Source organism: Engystomops pustulosus, chromosome 4 (assembly GCF_040894005.1).
Source record: "Engystomops pustulosus chromosome 4, aEngPut4.maternal, whole genome shotgun sequence".
Classification (NCBI taxonomy): Eukaryota; Metazoa; Chordata; class Amphibia; order Anura; family Leptodactylidae; genus Engystomops; species Engystomops pustulosus.
This window is the reverse complement of record NC_092414.1, coordinates 225,490,091-225,511,513: the sequence shown is the minus strand read 5'-3', so window position 1 is coordinate 225,511,513 and position 21,423 is coordinate 225,490,091. Positions and strand designations below refer to the sequence as shown.

Sequence of the window (21,423 nt, the reverse complement as noted above, 5' to 3'; positions counted from 1 at the left end):
CAGTGATGATTGAATGGATCCTCCCCTGTTGTGCTGAAGGCGGAGTCATGCACAGGGATCGGCTGGGACCTCCCCTTTACCCTGCAGTGTGGTCTGGGGGCTCTGTATGAGGGCACAGGCTCCGCCTCTTGCAGCCCCGCCTCTCAATAAAACACAATGAATCTGCCAGGGCCGGGGGTCACTTTATTTCTTACATTATTTATATTGTTTATATGTGTCATCTATAAACCCCCCCCCCCCCCTCGCCCCAATATAGAGGAGAAGGGGGGTGGGGGACCTGCCCCTATACCCCCAAACACTAACACAGACCCCAGAGAACACAAGACCATAATAATTATAGGAATTGTGATTACCTGGCTGCACGCAGGGGCTCTGGTAGACCCCAATACCGAGCCCTCCCTGCAGCCAACCAGGAATTCAACCTTATCACACGCTGCACAGGGAAGAATAACCTGGCTTCAGGCTGCCAGAGGTGAAATATTACTATAATACTGCCCCCTATGTACAGGAATATAACTACTATAATACTGCCCCCTATGTACAGGAATATAACTACTATAATACTGCCCCCTATGTACAAGAATATAACTACTATAATACTGCCCCTATGTACAGGAATATAACTACTATAATACTGCTCCCTATGTACAGGAATATAACTACTATAATACTGCTCCCTATGTACAGGAATATAACTACTATAATACTGCCTCCTATGTACAGGAATATAACTACTATAATACTGCCCCCTATGTACAGGGATATAACTACTATAATACTGCCCCCTATGTACAGGAATATAACTACTATAATACTGCCCCCTATGTACAAGAATATAACTACTATAATACTGCCCCCTATGTACAAGAATATAACTACTATAATACTGCCCCTATGTACAGGAATATAACTACTATAATACTGCTCCCTATGTACAGGAATATAACTACTATAATACTGCTCCCTATGTACAGGGATATAACTACTATAATACTGCCCCCTATGTACAGGAATATAACTACTATAATACTGCCCCTATGTACAAGAATATAACTACTATAATACTGCCCCCTATGTACAGGAATATAACTACTATAATACTGCCCCCTATGTACAGGAATATAACTACTATAATACTGCCCCCTATGTACAGGAATATAACTACTATAATACTGCCCCCTATGTACAGGGATATAACTACTATAATACTGCCCCCTATGTACAGGAATATAACTACTATAATACTGCCCCTATGTACAAGAATATAACTACTATAATACTGCCCCCTATGTACAGGAATATAACTACTATAATACTGCCCCCTATGTACAAGAATATAACTACTATAATACTGCCCCCTATGTACAGGAATATAACTACTATAATACTGCCCCCTATGTACAGGAATATAACTACTATAATACTGCCCCCCTATGTACAGGAATATAACTACTATAATACTGCCCCCTATGTACAGGAATATAACTACTATAATACTGCCCCCTATGTACAGGAATATAACTACTATAATACTGCTCCTTATGTACAGGAATATAACTACTATAATACTGCCCCCTATGTACAGGAATATAACTACTATAATACTGCCTCCTATGTACAGGAATATAACTACTATAATACTGCCTCCTATGTACAGGAATATAACTACTATAATACTGCCCCCTATGTACAGGGATATAACTACTATAATACTGCCCCCTATGTACAGGGATATAACTACTATAATACTGCCCCCTATGTACAGGAATATAACTACTATAATACTGCCCCCTATGTACAGGAATATAACTACTATAATACTGCTCCTATGTACAGGAATATAACTACTATAATACTGCCCCCTATGTACAAGAATATAACTACTATAATACTGCCCCCTATGTACAAGAATATAACTACTATAATACTGCCTCCTATGTACAGGAATATAACTACTATAATACTGCCCCCTATGTACAAGAATATAACTACTATAATACTGCCCCCTATGTACAGGAATATAACTACTATAATACTGCTCCCTATGTACAGGAATATAACTACTATAATACTGCTCCCTATGTACAGGAATATAACTACTATAATACTGCCCCTATGTACAGGAATATAACTACTATAATACTGCCCCCTATGTACAGGAATATAACTACTATAATACTGCCCCCTATGTACAGGAATATAACTACTATAATACTGCCCCCTATGTACAGGAATATAACTACTATAATACTGCCCCCTATGTACAAGAATATAACTACTATAATACTGCCCCCTATGTACAAGAATATAACTACTATAATACTGCCCCCTATGTACAGGAATATAACTACTATAATACTGCCCCCTATGTACAAGAATATAACTACTATAATACTGCCCCCTATGTACAAGAATATAACTACTATAATACTGCTCCCTATGTACAAGAATATAACTACTATAATACTGCCCCCTATGTACAAGAATATAACTGCTATAATACTGCTCCCTATGTACAGGGATATAACTACTATAATACTGCCTCCTATGTACAAGAATATAACTACTATAATACTGCCCCCTATGTACAAGAATATAACTGCTATAATACTGCTCCCTATGTACAGGGATATAACTACTATAATACTGCCCCCTATGTACAAGAATATAACTACTATAATACTGCCCCCTATGTACAAGAATATAACTGCTATAATACTGCTCCCTATGTACAGGGATATAACTACTATAATACTGCCTCCTATGTACAGGAATATAACTACTATAATACTGCCCCCTATGTACAGGGATATAACTACTATAATACTGCCCCCTATGTACAGGAATATAACTACTATAATACTGCCCCCTATGTACAGGAATATAACTACTATAATACTGCCTCCTATGTACAAGAATATAACTACTATAATACTGCCCCCTATGTACAGAAATATAACTACTATAATACTGCCCCCTATGTACAGGAATATAACTACTATAATACTGCCCCCTATGTACAGGAATATAACTACTATAATACTGCCCCCTATGTACAGGAATATAACTACTATAATACTGCCCCCTATGTACAGGAATATAACTACTATAATACTGCCCCCTATGTACAGGAATATAACTACTATAATACTGCCCCCTATGTACAAGAATATAACTACTATAATACTGCCCCCTATGTACAGGAATATAACCACTATAATACTGCCCCCTATGTACAAGAATATAACCACTATAATACTGCCCCCTATGTACAAGAATATAACCACTATAATACTGCCCCCTATGTACAGGAATATAACTACTATAATACTGCCCCCTATGTACAGGAATATAACTACTATAATACTGCCCCCTATGTACAGGAATATAACTACTATAATACTGCCCCCTATGTACAAGAATATAACTACTATAATACTGCCCCCTATGTACAAGAATATAACTACTATAATACTGCCCCCTATGTACAAGAATATAACTACTATAATACTGCCTCCTATGTACAGGAATATAACTACTATAATACTGCCCCCTATGTACAGGAATATAACTACTATAATACTGCCCTCTATGTACAAGAATATAACTACTATAATACTGCCCCCTATGTACAGGAATATAACTACTATAATACTGCCCCCTATGTACAGGAATATAACTACTATAATACTGCCTCCTATGTACAAGAATATAACTACTATAATACTGCCCTCTATGTACAGGAATATAACTACTATAATACTGCCCCCTATGTACAGGAATATAACTACTATAATACTGCCCCCTATGTACAGGAATATAACTACTATAATACTGCCCCCTATGTACAGGGATATAACTACTATAATACTGCCCCCTATGTACTTTCCCCCCCCCCCCCCGGGTCTTGTGTCTTTCCTCACAGTTGCGCCCCCTTCCGCTCCTGAGATCTTCCTCTCTATGACCCAGGTGCTTGGCCAGTATACAGTGACCGCCGATCACTATGGGTGAAGACACACATGGCGTTTTTGGGCCGTTTTTTGTTAGTGCGTTTTCAGATCGTTAAAAAACGCATGCGTTTTTGACCAGTTTGAATTAAGATAATTGCTCAAACCTGTCAAAAACGCATGCGTTTTTTAACGATCTGAAAACGCACTAAAAACGGCCCAAAAACGCCATGTGTGTCTTCACCCTATGGGGGGGGGGGGGGGCACCTGGTCTAGACTATGATGGTGGATGTGGAAGACGCAGATTATTGTCTCCTACAGACTGGAGCACACGCTGGAAGGTCCTTCTCTCCCGATTCCAGGTCCTTCCTTACGGCCTTTGTCCCCGACTCTTCACGAGAAATAAGGTGCAGGTTTTCTGAACATCCGCATCGCAACGACTTCCTAGCTGCAGCCCCGTCCCGTCTCCGCGTTGTATGAAGAAGCAGATCTAATACCCATCAGAGGTTCTTCTGGACACCAAACGTGATCCTCAGCCCAAAGGTCTGTGCTCTGGAGAGAAGATGGAGGACCCTCAGCGATGCGATGATAGTCCTGGGCCTGAGGACCTTCACCGGCCGTCCAGACTTCATGGAGCCCAGACCTGATGATGATGGGCTCCTCCACCATACAAGAACATCTGCAGTCCTGGAGCCGTCACCTCACACCCGATACGTGGAAGTCACGAGTAGACAATGGTGGACTACAGAAATTCTCCTACAGCGAGGACCAAGCCTAAAGGTCCTGCTCTAAGCCTAAAGGTCCTCTAAGCCTTCCCACTGACTGAGGGCCATACAGAAGATTCTAGAATCGGGCGTCTCAGTGATTCTTCTACAACCACATTGGACCGGGAGATGGTTCCTTGCCCTGGCAGACATGTCCTCCATCCAAACATTCAGCAACCGAGAGCGAGGAACCGGAGAGAAACCTCCTCCCGACAGGACGGGTCCACCTCACAGCGCGGAACGCTTGACCTTACTTGGAAGCATCGTCACGGAGATGAATTGCGAGATTTCTGAAGGCCACAACCTCACGTTCATCTGTTGGACCTGTCTGCTCCACTTATGGGGCTTACAGAGCAGACCCTTGGAGGAGCTTCCCTCTCACACGTGGTGGGCGTCACTGATCCACAGGCACTTGGGATTTTCTTCCTATCCTCCCTGGTCGCCAGGATATCAGTCCCAGTATCTACCTATTGTATTCCTCTCCCCTTTCAGAGAGGAGGGGGCAGGTGTTATGCTAATCTTTCCTCACATTGTTCAATCAGTGAAAGATCACAACACAGCAGCTTCTGTCACACTGTCTGCTACGTGCTGCTGGGTCCGGTGAGCATCGTTAGGCTCACAGACCGCTGCTGAAAAGGAGCCGGGGGGAAGTATAGAAATCTATGCAATGAGCAGAGTATTTGCACCAATCATCTTTGCCACCACTCGGCCGCGAGCACCTTGTCACCTATTTAATGAGGTCTATACTCTCTGCCCGCCAGCATCTACCTCCTCCTCCTCAGCGTGCGCTCACAGATCAGGCTTTCGCTTAGAAAGTTGTGAGCGCAGCAGCTAAACACTGAGATAGATGAGCAGGAGATCCCACTAACTGTACACAGCAGCTTCTCTGACACTGTCTGTATCACACACGCCTGAATAATTCCTTTCTTTATACAGCGCACACAGCTGGCCAGATCCCGCCTGTTCCTCCAGCACCTCCTCTGTGACAGTGGAGAGGAATACAATGGTCAAATATCGGGGCCTATAGCTCAGTAACTGTGAGGGGTAGAAAGAAGACTCCAAATATCCCCAAATCTGTGTAGCAGCCCCTGCAGAATGGTACTATCACGTGTGAGGGGGCAAAGGGGCATTTTTAAGGGCTCCAACATTTCTTAAAAGTAGGGGGTGATCCAAGCCGCCCCCTTATCATCCAGTCATGGACATCAGGGGGCAGCACTTCCTCCAGTCCTCTCCTCACCAGGCACTACAAGGGGCTTTAGCTACACCCAGATGGAGCCCCTGGCAGAGGAGCAGCACATGCACCATCCTCTCGCCTCCTTCCACCATCGTGGAAGTCGCTCTGAGCCAATCGTTCTCTCTACAGTCACTACTACCCCTCCCGTCAGAGGGTCTCCAGCGCCCCCTGCTGGTGGTCAGCAGTGCTACATAATAATCCCACTACTCCCAGCACCCGGCCATAGGATGTGACCCTTCCATGTCAGGAAGCAGTTATCAGCCCGATGCTGTAAGCCCCTCCCTGATTGTAAATAAAGCTTATTGACACCCGAGCCTGAGGCTGCAGGATCCACCATCATGATACGCCACAGAGACATTCAATAAACTCTATGGAGCGCAGCGGACAAGAACGAGGCCAGGCCGAGTCATATAACAGGTTATATTCTGCAAATGTTCCCCCAACAGGCAAAAACCCCAAGAAAATGCAAAAAAATAAACTCTGTCCCCCCCCCCAAAACAATACAAAATAAAAAGGGGAGCTCCGTACAAAATGGCGTCCTTTAACCCTGGACGGATGGCGGGGGCTCCTCCTGGACGCCTGACTTGTGGAAAGCATAGATGGGCCTCTGGAACCCTGCAGGGGAGGAGACAAGAGACATCAGCCACGCCCACATTCACATGCCCCGCCCCCAGGAAACTTCACTACATGCAGATAGGAAGAATAAGCAAGGAGGACCCCAAAAGTCATAGCTGAGAGGGGGCCGTGTGTATATAGACATCCCCCTCTATAGGGTGTATGATAGGGGAGGGGGTATATAGAGAGAGGCCGTCCCCCGGGGTAGATGTAGCGTGTATGATGGGGGAGGGGGTATATAGAGAGAGGACGCCCCCCGGGGTAGATGTAGCGTGTATGATGGGGGAGGGGGTATATAGAGAGAGGACGTCCCCCGGGGTAGATGTAGCGTGTATGATGGGGGAGGGGGTGTATAGAGAGAGGACGTCCCCCGGGGTAGATGTAGCGTGTATGATAGGGGAGGGGGTATATAGAGAGAGGACGTCCCCGGGGTAGATGTAGCGTGTATGATGGGGGAGGGGGTGTATAGAGAGAGGACGTCCCCCGGGGTAGATGTAGCGTGTATGATAGGGGAGGGGGTATATAGAGAGAGGCCGTCCCCCGGGGTAGATGGTAGTGTGTATGATAGGGGAGGGGGTATATAGAGAGAGGACGTCCCCCGGGGTAGATGTAGTGTGTATGATGGGGGAGGGGGTATATAGAGAGAGGACGTCCCCCGGGGTAGATGTAGTGTGTATGATGGGGGAGGGGGGGGTATATAGAGAGAGGACGTCCCCCGGGGTAGATGTAGTGTGTATGATGGGGGAGGGGGGGGTATATAGAGAGAGGACGTCCCCCGGGGTAGATGTAGCGTGTATGATGGGGGAGGGGGGGGGTATATAGAGAGAGGACGTCCCCGGGTAGATGTAGTGTGTATGATAGGGGAGGGGGTATATAGAGAGAGACGTCCCCCGGGGTAGATGTAGTGTGTATGATGGGGGAGGGGGGGGGTATATAGAGAGAGGACGTCCCCCGGGGTAGATGTAGCGTGTATGATGGGGGAGGGGGGGGGGGTATATAGAGAGAGGACGTCCCCCGGGGTAGATGTAGCGTGTATGATGGGGGAGGGGTATATAGAGAGAGGCCGTCCCCCGGGGTAGATGTAGCGTGTATGATGGGGGAGGGGGTATATAGAGAGAGGCCGTCCCCCGGGGTAGATGTAGTGTGTATGATGGGGGAGGGGGTATATAGAGAGAGGCCGTCTCCCGGGGTAGATGTAGCGTGTATGATGGGGGAGGGGGTATATAGAGAGAGGACGTCCCCCGGGGTAGATGTAGGGTGTATGATGGGGGAGGGGGTGTATAGAGAGAGGACGCCCCCCGGGGGTAGATGTAGCGTGTATGATGGGAGGGGGTATATAGAGAGAGGGCCGTCCCCCGGGGTAGATGTAGTGTGTATGATGGGGGAGGGGGTATATAGAGAGAGGCCGTCCCCGGGGTAGATGTAGCGTGTATGATGGGGGGGTATATAGAGAGAGGCCGTCCCCCGGGGTAGATGTAGCGTGTATGATGGGGGATGGGGTATATAGAGAGAGGCCGTCCCCCGGGGTAGATGTAGCGTGTATGATGGGGGAGGGGGTATTAGAGAGAGGACGCCCCCCGGGGTAGATGTAGCGTGTATGATGGGGGAGGGGGTATATAGAGAGAGGACGCCCCCCGGGGTAGATGTAGTGTGTATGATGGGGGAGGGGGTATATAGAGAGAGGACGCCCCCCGGGGTAGATGTAGCGTGTATGATGGGGGAGGGGGTATATAGAGAGAGGCCGCCCCCTGGGGTAGATGTAGTGTGTATGATGGGGGAGGGGGTATATAGAGAGAGGCCGCCCCCCGGGGTAGATGTAGCGTGTATGATGGGGGAGGGGGTATATAGAGAGAGGACGTCCCCCGGGGTAGATGTAGCGTGTATGATGGGGGAGGGGGTATATAGAGAGAGGACGTCCCCCGGGGTAGATGTAGCGTGTATGATGGGGGAGGGGGTATATAGAGAGAGGACGTCCCCCGGGGTAGATGTAGTGTGTATGATGGGGGAGGGGGTATATAGAGAGAGGACGCCCCCCGGGGTAGATGTAGCGTGTATGATGGGGGAGGGGGTATATAGAGAGAGGACGCCCCCCGGGGTAGATGTAGTGTGTATGATGGGGGAGGGGGTATATAGAGAGAGGCCGTCCCCCGGGGTAGATGTAGTGTGTATGATGGGGGAGGGGGTATATAGAGAGAGGCCGTCCCCCGGGGTAGATGTAGCGTGTATGATGGGGGAGGGGGTATATAGAGAGAGGCCGTCCCCCGGGGTAGATGTAGCGTGTATGATGGGGGAGGGGGTATATAGAGAGAGGCCGTCCCCCGGGGTAGATGTAGTGTGTATGATGGGGGGGGGGGGGGGGGGTATATAGAGAGAGGCCGTCCCCGGGGGTAGATGTAGTGTGTATGATGGGGGGTATATAGAGAGAGGACGTCCCCCGGGGTAGATGTAGTGTGTATGATGGGGGAGGGGGTATATAGAGAGAGGCCGTCCCCCGGGGTAGATGTAGTGTGTATGATGGGGGGTATATAGAGAGATGATGCCCCCAGGGGGAGGAGCTGGAGGTCAGGAGTAGGGCGTTACCTTTAGCGGAAGTGCAGGGTGTGGCGAGCAGCTCGTAGCTGGAGAACCCCACGTCAGGAGACAGGAGGTAAGTGGTGAACTGCTCCGGCCGCAGGGAGATCCGGCAGTAATTCCTGAAGATGGCGTCCTGCACAGAGAGGAGCGTTACAGGCATAGCCAGCACCTACCACCAGCTCTACCCCAACCCACCACTGCCGCCATCCCTCCCCCTCACTGTCTCCTCCCTTCTGCCATCTCTACCACTCCCCAAACCCTCTGTGCCTCCTCCGCGGCTCTACCCCTCCTCACCACCATCACTGCCCCTCACTGCCACCTCTACCCCTACCCAACCCTCTCGCCTCCACCCCTCTGCACCCATCCCGGCTCTACCCCTCCTCACCACCATCACTGCCACCTCCAACCCTCTGCACCCATCCCGGCTCTACCCCTCCTCACCACCATCACTGCCACCTCCACCCCTCTGCACCCATCCCGGCTCTACCCCTCCTCATCACCATCACTGCCACCTCCACCCCTCTGCACCCATCCCGGCTCTACCCCTCCTCACCACCATCACTGCCACCTCCACCCCTCTGCACCCATCCCGGCTCTACCCCTCCTCACCACCATCACTGCCACCTCCACCCCTCTGCACCCATCCCGGCTCTACCCCTCCTCACCACCATCACTGCCACCTCCACCCCTCTGCACCCATCCCGGCTCTACCCCTCCTCATCACCATCCCTGCCACCTCCACCCCTCTGCACCCATCCCGGCTCTACCCCTCCTCATCACCATCCCTGCCACCTCCACCCCTCTGCACCCATCCCGGCTCTACCCCTCCTCACCACCATCACTGCCACCTCCACCCCTCTGCACCCATCCCGGCTCTACCCCTCCTCACCACCATCACTGCCACCTCCACCCCTCTGCACCCATCCCGGCTCTACCCCTCCTCACCACCATCACTGCCACCTCCACCCCTCTGCACCCATCCCGGCTCTACCCCTCCTCACCACCATCACTGCCACCTCCACCCCTCTGCACCCATCCCGGCTCTACCCCTCCTCACCACCATCACTGCCACCTCCACCCCTCTGCACCCATCCCGGCTCTACCCCTCCTCACCACCATCACTGCCACCTCCACCCCTCTGCACCCATCCCGGCTCTACCCCTCCTCACCACCATCACTGCCACCTCCACCCCTCTGCACCCATCCCGGCTCTACCCCTCCTCATCACCATCCCTGCCACCTCCACCCCTCTGCACCCATCCCGGCTCTACCCCTCCTCACCACCATCACTGCCACCTCCACCCCTCTGCACCCATCCCGGCTCTACCCCTCCTCACCACCATCACTGCCACCTCCACCCCTCTGCACCCATCCCGGCTCTACCCCTCCTCACCACCATCACTGCCACCTCCACCCCTCTGCACCCATCCCGGCTCTACCCCTCCTCACCACCATCACTGCCACCTCCACCCCTCTGCACCCATCCCGGCTCTACCCCTCCTCACCACCATCCCTGCCCCTCACTGCCACCTCCACTCCTCTGCACCCATCCCGGCTCTACCCCTCCTCACCACCATCACTGCCACCTCCACCCCTCTGCACCCATCCCGGCTCTACCCCTCCTCACCACCATCACTGCCACCTCCACCCCTCTGCACCCATCCCGGCTCTACCCCTCCTCACCACCATCACTGCCACCTCCACCCCTCTGCACCCATCCCGGCTCTACCCCTCCTCACCACCATCCCTGCCCCTCACTGCCACCTCCACCCCTCTGCACCCATCCCGGCTCTATCCCTCCTCACCACCATCCCTGCCCCTCACTGCCACCTCCACCCCTCTGCACCCATCCCGGCTCTACCCCTCCTCACCACCATCACTGCCACCTCCACCCCTCTGCACCCATCCCGGCTCTACCCCTCCTCACCACCATCACTGCCACCTCCACCCCTCTGCACCCATCCCGGCTCTACCCCTCCTCAACACCCACCGTCAGCTTCTTCCTCTTGCCGTACGAGGACCAGGGCTGCGGCTCCAGGACCAGGATCCCGCCGGGCCTCAGGTGTCTGTAGAACCTCTTGAACATTCTCTTCAGCCCATCGTCGCCCCAGTTGAGGTGGACCCACTTGGTGACGCTGAGGCACAAGATGACGTCGTACTCGGGTCTTTGGACCTCCAGCAGCTCATCCCGATCCAGCACGTAATTACCCTGAGGAGGAATAACAATGATCAGCATAATGCCCCCAACCCTGGGGCAATATTTCATGTAGTGATGTGGAGTGTGGCCATGGTGTAAAAGGGGGGCAGTTGCTGTTTGGCATGGACCCTCGTCACACACCGGCCGATTATATGTGGGGCTACGGTGACCATCACTGGAGCCAGGACTCCGGGATATGGAATATTTGGGGGGTCCCAATTCAGTCTCCCCACTCACACAGCTGCAACTCTGCTCCTTATTATGTATGATCTGCAAGGGGCGGGTACATGGACTAGAGGGCGGTGCCCTTGTAGGGACAAGCTTTACTTCTGCCCTTTTGAGGGACCTGTGACGTCTCCCTCCCCCACCATCTGGTCCTTAGAAGGTCCCCGGTTCTCACCTTGATAAACACCACGTTGTGAGGAAACGTTTGGCCTCCGTCCTCCTGCCCTGCCTCGGTGGGAATGCTGGGTGCAGCGATGGGCCCTCGGGTAGCGGCCAGCGCTGCGGGGAATCCGCCCCCTCTCAGGGACTGTGAAAGGTAATGTCTGATGTTTTGTCGCGCCGCTTGTATCAGAGCGCCATCAATGTCCATTCCCACGATACGCGCGGGCTCCAGCTGTAGGGCCACGCTCAGCGTCAGGTGCCCCACATTGCAGCCAATGTCCAGTACTGCCTTGTTACGGAACCACTCCGGCCTAAGAGCCCGCAGGCGTGGGTCGTCGGTGCGGGACGGGTTCCGGTACCCATAATATCGGCAGTAATTACCAAACTGAAACCGCTTTTTGTCTTTGCCCTTAGGTTGGGATCGGAGGCACGGGACCTTGGGGGCCTCCGCAGTAGCTGCTGGCTTCACAGCGGCCACCACACTTGCCAAGTTCTTACCCTTCTCAGGGCTACAATGCCTCCCCTCAGACTTACTGGAGGTCCTTCTCCTCTTACGGTGCCGAGATCCTGGAGCACCTGAGCCAGCTGTGGCCGGTGCGCTGACATCAGTGGCCTCACTTTCCAAGGACGGCAAAGCCACAACTTCGTCCCGGCAGTTTATGGTGGTGTTCAGTTCATAGGGTCGGAGTTCTTCAGGCACCGGCTCGGCCTCCTGCCCCATGGGGGCCTTGTTGGGGACGTCCGTGGACAGATGGTGGCGATGCCGATGCCTTTTCCGGCCACTTTTCAACGGAGAAAGCAGAAGTTCCACATCACCAGAACCGGTATTAAGGCTCAGTGGATCCGTGAGGTCCTTAGGGATCAAAATCTCAACCGGATCCCGATTCCGGGAGGGGAGAGGGGACGACTTTGGGGTCTCTGCATTCAGAGCACGGTTCACCTCCTCATCTAAAAGGCTGTTAAGGTTTAGAGGGTCAAAAATATTTCCCCCCAGGAGGAAGTTGGATGGTAACACGGGTTCGCAGTCCGAGTTGACCCGTCTCCGGCGCTTGAACGGCGCGGGGTGCTTGAAGCCGACATTGAAACTGTTTCTTCTTTTGCCCTGGAATCCATTCCGGGGGACACGTGGTGGGTTCTGCTCCAGACCTTCCTTCAATCCTCGATTCTGGGATTCGTTCTGTGGGGGAGGTTCAGGGGGCGGGGCTAGGAAAGTCTTTTCGCCATCGCCGGCCTCCACAGCTTGCTGCAAAGTTTCAGAAGAAGACGCCATTTCTATCAGAACCTGCATGGGTGCATCCGGGATGGGAAAACCTCCGGCATGTGATGAGTCTGGTCTGTGGCGCTATCACTCCTCTGTACACAGCAGCCACACGCACATCATGGCACCGCAAGAACCAAACAGACTCCTAGTGGGTGGGACCTGCTATAGCCACGCCCTCCTCCCAAAGGACACACCCCTGAGGAGTTCTTCCACAAAACTAAACGTCAGAAGTGGGAAAGGGTGGAGCCTGCAAGAGAGAAATAAGAAATTATTCCTGAGCTGCAGCCCTGAGCGTAAAGGATGACGAGACAAGGCAGCAGGGACTGAGGTAACTAACACCCGGATGAAGAGCAGCCACCCCCACCCTGACCCCTCAGCCACCGCTGACTACTGACTGAAATGGCGGGGGAGCGCTCTTATTTATACCCCCTCCTTTAGCCCCGCCCACTAGCTGATGGCTTCCCTGTGCCCAATAGCGCAGCCGCTAACCAGCTGCAACAGCGCGCATGCGCGAAGATTGCCACGCCCCCAAACACCGCGCACCTGACGACCAAGGAGAGAGCGAGCGAGTCTGTACGACTTCACGTCGTGCGCGCCGTTATATAGATGGCTCACACCCCGCCCACAGCCCTGACGTAACGAGGGCACAGGCCCCCTTTCCTGCCGAGTTAGCGACACGTGACATAGATTGAAGTAGAGAGTGAGCCAATGAGAGTGTCCAGCGGTAGGATTCGCCCCCAGATCTCAGCCAATCAGAAAGGTAAACAATGTGGAGGCGGCCCTGGGCGTCGCCCTGGTGATCCGGGAGTGAGATCCGCTCTGCGGGGAGGCCTCGTGTGCGCCCGCATGGTCCCGGTGACTTGTCCCGTAACTGCGCGGGGGGATCCGGAGAATGTGGCTCGGCCCGACCGGTAATCTCCTCCACAGCGCGGGAAATCGCGTCAGGACAAGCCACGGACGCCCCGTGTACGGATGAGGGGGCCTGAGCGCTGCGCGGGGCATGCCGGGACTTGTAGTCTGCGCTCCCCGCCCTCTCGCCATAAGTTCTGCTGTCGTCTCTGCTTTCTCTCCTCTTCCGTGACGGGAATTAAAATGGCGACGGAAGGTGTGAGGCCTGAGCCCAGCGCAGAGTCACCGCACACGTACCCGAGTACTGCCCTTATATACAGAGAGACGTGTATATACACCCTGCCCTACTATACAGAGAGACGTGTATACACCCTGCCCTTATATACAGAGAGCCATGTATATACACCCTGCCCTTATATACAGAGAGACGTGTATACACCCTGCCCTTATATACAGAGAGACGTGTATACACCCTGCCCTTATATACAGAGAGCCATGTATACACCCTGCCCTTATATACAGAGAGACGTGTATACACCCTGCCCTTATACACAGAGAGAGCAATGTATACACCCTGCTCTTATATACAGAGAGACGTGTATACACCCTGCCCTTATATACAGAGAGACGTGTATACACCCTGCCCTTATATACAGAGAGACGTGTATACACACCCTGCCCTAATATACAGAGACGTGTATACACCCTGCCCTTATATACAGAGACGTGTATACACCCTGCCCTTGTATACAGAGACGTGTATATACACCCTGCCCTTATATACAGAGAGACGTGTATATACACCCTGCCCTTATATACAGAGACATGTATATACACCCTGCCCTTATATACAGAGAATCATGTATACACCCTGCCCTTATATACAGAGACATTATACACCCTGCCCTTATATACAGAGAGACGTGTATATACACCCTGCCCTTATATACAGAGAGACGTGTATATACACCCTGCCCTTATATACAGAGAGACGTGTATACACCCTGCCCTTATATACAGAGAGACGTGTATACACCCTGCCCTTATATACAGAGAGCCATGTATACACCCTGCCCTTATATACAGAGAGACGTGTATACACCCTGCCCTTATATACAGAGAGCCATGTATACACCCTGCCCTTATATACAGAGAGACGTGTATACACCCTGCCCTTATATACAGAGAGACATGTATACACCCTGCCCTTATATACAGAGAGCAATGTATACACCCTGCCCTTATATACAGAGAGACGTGTATACACCCTGCCCTTATATACAGAGAGCCATGTATACACCCTGCCCTTATATACAGAGAGCCATGTATACACCCTGCCCTTATATACAGAGAGACGTGTATACACCCTGCCCTTATATACAGAGAGACGTGTATACACCCTGCCCTTATATACAGAGAGACGTGTATACACCCTGCCCTTATATACAGAGAGCCATGTATACACCCTGCCCTTATATACAGAGAGCCATGTATACACCCTGCCCTTATATACAGAGAGACGTGTATATACACCCTGCCCTTATATACAGAGAGACGTGTATACACCCTGCCCTTATATACAGAGAGATGTGTATATACACCCTGCCCTTATATACAGAGAGACGTGTATATACACCCTGCCCTTATATACAGAGAGACGTGTATACACCCTGCCCTTATATACAGAGAATCATGTATATACCCTGCCCTTATATACAGAGACATTATACACCCTGCCCTTATATACAGAGACGTGTATACACCCTGCCCTTATATACAGAGAGCCATGTATACACCCTGCCCTTATATACAGAGAGCCATGTATACACCCTGCCCTTATATACAGAGAGCCATGTATACACCCTGCCCTTATATACAGAGAGACGTGTATACACCCTGACCTTATATACAGAGAGACGTGTATATACACCCTGCCCTTATATACAGAGAGCCATGTATACACCCTGCCCTTATATACAGAGAGCCGTGTATACACCCTGCCCTTATATACAGAGACATTATACACCCTGCCCTTATATACAGAGAGACGTGTATATACACCCTGCCCTTATATACAGAGACATGTATATACACCCTGCCCTAATATACAGAGAGACGTGTATACACCCTGCCCTTATATACAGAGAGACGTGTATACACCCTGCCCTTATATACAGAGAGACGTGTATATACACCCTGCCCTTATATACAGAGAGACGTGTATACACCCTGCCCTTATATACAGAGAGACGTGTATATACACCCTGCCCTTATATACAGAGAGACGTGTATATACACCCTGCCCTTATATACAGAGAGACGTGTATATACACCCTGCCCTTATATACAGAGAGACGTGTATACACCCTGCCCTTATATACAGAGAGACGTGTATATACACGCTGCCCTTATATACAGAGAGACGTGTATATACACCCTGCCCTTATATACAGAGAGACATGTATATACACCCTGCCCTTATATACAGAGAATCATGTATACACCCTGCCCTTATATACAGAGAGCCATGTATACACCCTACCCTTATATACAGAGAGACGTGTATACACCCTGACCTTATATACAGAGAGACGTGTATACACCCTGCCCTTATATACAGAGAGACATGTATACACCCTGCCCTTATATACAGAGAGCCATGTATACACCCTGCCCTTATATACAGAGACATTATACACCCTGCCCTTATATACAGAGACGTGTATACACCCTGCCCTTATATACAGAGAGCCATGTATACACCCTACCCTTATATACAGAGAGACGTGTATACACCCTAACCTTATATACAGAGAGACGTGTATACACCCTGCCCTTATATACAGAGACGTGTATACACCCTGCCCTTATATACAGAGAGCCATGTATACACCCTACCCTTATATACAGAGAGACGTGTATACACCCTGACCTTATATACAGAGAGACGTGTATACACCCTGCCCTTATATACAGAGAGACATGTATACACCCTGCCCTTATATACAGAGAGCCATGTATACACCCTGCCCTTATATACAGAGAGCCATGTATACACCCTGCCCTTATATACAGAGAGACATGTATACACCCTGCCCTTATATACAGAGAGACATGTATACACCCTGCCCTTACATACAGAGAGACGTGTATACACCCTGTCCTTATATACAGAGAGACGTGTATACACCCTGCCCTTATATACAGAGAGACATGTATACACCCTGCCCTTATATACAGAGAGCCATGTATACACCCTGCCCTTATATACAGAGACATTATACACCCTGCCCTTATATACAGAGACGTGTATACACCCTGCCCTTATATACAGAGAGCCATGTATACACCCTACCCTTATATACAGAGAGACGTGTATACACCCTAACCTTATATACAGAGAGACGTGTATACACCCTGCCCTTATATACAGAGACGTGTATACACCCTGCCCTTATATACAGAGAGCCATGTATACACCCTACCCTTATATACAGAGAGACGTGTATACACCCTGACCTTATATACAGAGAGACGTGTATACACCCTGCCCTTATATACAGAGAGACATGTATACACCCTGCCCTTATATACAGAGAGCCATGTATACACCCTGCCCTTATATACAGAGAGCCATGTATACACCCTGCCCTTATATACAGAGAGACATGTATACACCCTGCCCTTATATACAGAGAGACATGTATACACCCTGCCCTTATATACAGAGAGACATGTATACACCCTGCCCTTATATACAGAGAGCCATGTATACACCCTGCCCTTATATACAGAGAGCCATGTATACACCCTGCCCTTATATACAGAGAGCCATGTATACACCCTGCCCTTATATACAGAGACATTATACACCCTGCCCTTATATACAGAGACGTGTATACACCCTGCCCTTATATACAGAGAGCCATGTATACACCCTACCCTTATATACAGAGAGACGTGTATACACCCTAACCTTATATACAGAGAGACGTGTATACACCCTGCCCTTATATACAGAGAGACGTGTATACACCCTGCCCTTATATACAGAGAGACGTGTATACACCCTGCCCTTATATACAGAGAGACATGTATACACCCTGCCCTTATATACAGAGAGACATGTATACACCCTGCCCTTATATACAGAGAGACGTGTATACACCCTGCCCTTATATACAGAGAGACGTGTATACACCCTGTCCTTATATACAGAGAGACGTGTATACACCCTGCCCTTATATACAGAGAGACATGTATACACCCTGTCCTTATATACAGAGAGAGCAATGTATACACCCTGCCCTTATATACAGAGAGACGTGTATACACCCTGCCCTTATATACAGAGAGCCGTGTATACACCCTGCCCTTATATACAGAGAGACGTGTATACACCCTGCCCTTATATACAGAGAGCCATGTATACACCCTGCCCTTATATACAGAGAGACGTGTATACACCCTGCCCTTATATACAGAGAGCCATGTATACACCCTGCCCTTATATACAGAGAGACGTGTATACACCCTGCCCTTATATACAGAGAGCCATGTATACACCCTGCCCTTATATACAGAGAGACGTGTATACACCCTGCCCTTATATACAGAGAGACGTGTATACACCCTGCCCTTATATACAGAGAGCCATGTATACACCCTGCCCTTATATACAGAGAGACGTGTATACACCCTGCCCTTATATACAGAGAGACGTGTATACACCCTGCCCTTATATACAGAGAGACGTGTATACACCCTGCCCTTATATACAGAGAGACATGTATACACCCTGCCCTTATATACAGAGAGACATGTATACACCCTGCCCTTATATACAGAGAGAGCAATGTATACACCCTGCCCTTATATACAGAGACATGTATACACCCTGCCCTTATATACAGAGACATGTATACACCCTGCCCTTATATACAGAGAGACGTGTATACACCCTGCCCTTATATACAGAGAGCAATGTATACACCCTGCCCTTATATACAGAGAGAGCAATGTATACACCCTGCCCTTATATACAGAGAGACGTGTATACACCCTGCCCTTATATACAGAGAGAGCAATGTATACTCCCTGCCTTTATATACAGAGAGACATGTATACACCATGCCCTTATATACAGAGAGAGCAATGTATACACCCTGCTCTTATATACAGAGAGCAATGTATACACCCTGCCCTTATATACAGAGAGAGCAATGTATACACCCTGCCCTTATATACAGAGAGCAATGTATACACCCTGCGCTTATATACAGAGAGAGCAATGTATACACCCTGCCCTTATATACAGAGACATGTATATACACCCTGCCCTTATATACAGAGACATGTATACACCCTGCCCTTATATACAGAGACATGTATACACCCTGCCCTTATATACAGAGAGACGTGTATACACTCTGCCCTTATATACAGAGACATGTATATACACCCTGCCCTTATATACAGAGACATGTATACACCCTGCCCTTATATACAGAGAGACGTGTATACACCCTGCCCTTATATACAGAGACATGTATATACACCCTGCCCTTATATACAGAGACATGTATACACCCTGCCCTTATATACAGAGAGCAATGTATACACCCTGCCCTTATATACAGAGAGAGCAATGTATACACCCTGCCCTTATATACAGAGAGAGCAATGTATACTCCCTGCCCTTATATACAGAGAGAGCAATGTATACACCCTGCCCTTATATACAGAGAGCAATGTATACACCCTGCGCTTATATACAGAGAGAGCAATGTATACACCCTGCCCTTATATACAGAGACATGTATACACCCTGCCCTTATATACAGAGACATGTATATACACCCTGCCCTTATATACAGAGACATGTATACACCCTGCCCTTATATACAGAGAGCAATGTATACACCCTGCCCTTATATACAGAGAGCAATGTATACACCCTGCCCTTATATACAGAGAGAGCAATGTATACACCCTGCCCTTATATACAGAGAGAGCAATGTATACTCCCTGCCCTTATATACAGAGAGACGTGTATACACCCTGCCCTTATATACAGAGAGCAATGTATACACCCTGCCCTTATATACAGAGAGCAATGTATACACCCTGCCCTTATATACAGAGAGACGTGTATACACTCTGCCCTTATATACAGAGAGAGCAAAGTATACACCCTGCCCTTATATACAGAGACGTGTATACACCCTGCCCTTATATACAGAGAGCCATGTATACACCCTGCCCTTATATACAGAGAGCCATGTATACACCCTGCCCTTATATACAGAGAGCCATGTATACACCCTGCCCTTATATACAGAGAGCAATGTATACACCCTGCCCTTATATACAGAGAGCCATGTATACACCCTGCCCTTATATACAGAGAGACATGTATACACCCTGCCCTTATATACAGAGAGACATGTATACACCCTGCCCTTATATACAGAGAGCCATGTATACACCCTGCCCTTATATACAGAGAGCCATGTATACACCCTGCCCTTATATACAGAGACATTATACACCCTGCCCTTATATACAGAGACGTGTATACACCCTGCCCTTATATATAGAGAGCCATGTATACACCCTACCCTTATATACAGAGAGACGTGTATACACCCTGCCCTTATATACAGAGAGACGTGTATACACCCTGCCCTTATATACAGAGAGACGTGTATACACCCTGCCCTTATATACAGAGAGACATGTATACACCCTGTCCTTATATACAGAGAGACGTGTATACACACTGCCCTTATATACAGAGAGACATGTATACACCGTCCTTATATACAGAGAGAGCAATGTATACACCCTGCTCTTATATACAGAGAGACGTGTATACACCCTACCCTTATATACAGAGAGACGTGTATACACCCTGCCCTTATATACAGAGAGCCATGTATACACCCTGCCCTTATATACAGAGAGACGTGTATACACCCTGCCCTTAAATACAGAGAGCCATGTATACACCCTGCCCTTATATACAGAGAGACGTGTATACACCCTGCCCTTATATACAGAGAGCCATGTATACACCCTGCCCTTATATACAGAGAGACGTGTATACACCCTGCCCTTATATACAGAGAGACATGTATACACCCTGCCCTTATATACAGAGAGAGCAATGTATACACCCTGCCCTTATATACAGAGACATGTATACACCCTGCCCTTATATACAGAGACATGTATACACCCTGCCCTTATATACAGAGAGCAATGTATACACCCTGCCCTTATATACAGAGAGAGCAATGTATACACCCTGCCCTTATATACAGAGAGACGTGTATACACCCTGCCCTTATATACAGAGAGAGCAATGTATACTCCCTGCCCTTATATACAGAGAGACATGTATACACCCTGCCCTTATACACAGAGAGAGCAATGTATACACCCTGCTCTTATATACAGAGAGCAATGTATACACCCTGCCCTTATATACAGAGAGAGCAATGTATACACCCTGCCCTTATATACAGAGAGAGCAATGTATACACCCTGCCCTTTTATACAGAGAGCAATGTATACACCCTGCGCTTATATAC

General features: G+C 49.3%; 1 protein-coding gene across 2 annotated transcripts; it reads right to left on the bottom strand.

Moving 5' to 3' along the window:
- Positions 1–6,351: 6,351 nt before the first annotated feature.
- On the bottom strand, positions 6,352–13,837 carry MEPCE (methylphosphate capping enzyme). 2 transcript variants are annotated; one of them, XM_072150061.1, is made up of 5 exons: positions 13,523–13,837; positions 11,732–13,226; positions 11,125–11,343; positions 9,141–9,267; positions 6,352–6,560 (listed from the first exon to the last, which is right to left on the bottom strand). In XM_072150061.1, the coding sequence occupies exons 2-5, from the start codon at positions 13,004–13,006 to the stop codon at positions 6,487–6,489; spliced, it is 1,695 nt and encodes a 564-aa protein (XP_072006162.1). In that variant the 5' UTR covers positions 13,007–13,226; positions 13,523–13,837; the 3' UTR covers positions 6,352–6,486. The 2 variants fall into 2 exon arrangements, with proteins under 2 accessions (XP_072006162.1, XP_072006163.1); XM_072150062.1 differs by lacking the exon at positions 13,523–13,837 and adding an exon at positions 13,317–13,377.
- Between the last annotated feature and the right edge of the window lie 7,586 nt (positions 13,838–21,423).

Excerpts from the sequence above, each read along its gene's own strand:
- MEPCE (XM_072150061.1), bottom strand. The coding sequence starts at position 13,006 with ATGCAGGTTCTGATAGAAATGGCGTCTTCTTCTGAAACTTTGCAGCAA. Across the intron at positions 11,344-11,731 it reads ACAACGTGGTGTTTATCAAG|GGTAATTACGTGCTGGATCG; the intron begins GTGAGAACCGGG and ends ATTCCTCCTCAG. Across the intron at positions 9,268-11,124 it reads GCAAGAGGAAGAAGCTGACG|GACGCCATCTTCAGGAATTA; the intron begins GTGGGTGTTGAG and ends CTCTCTGTGCAG.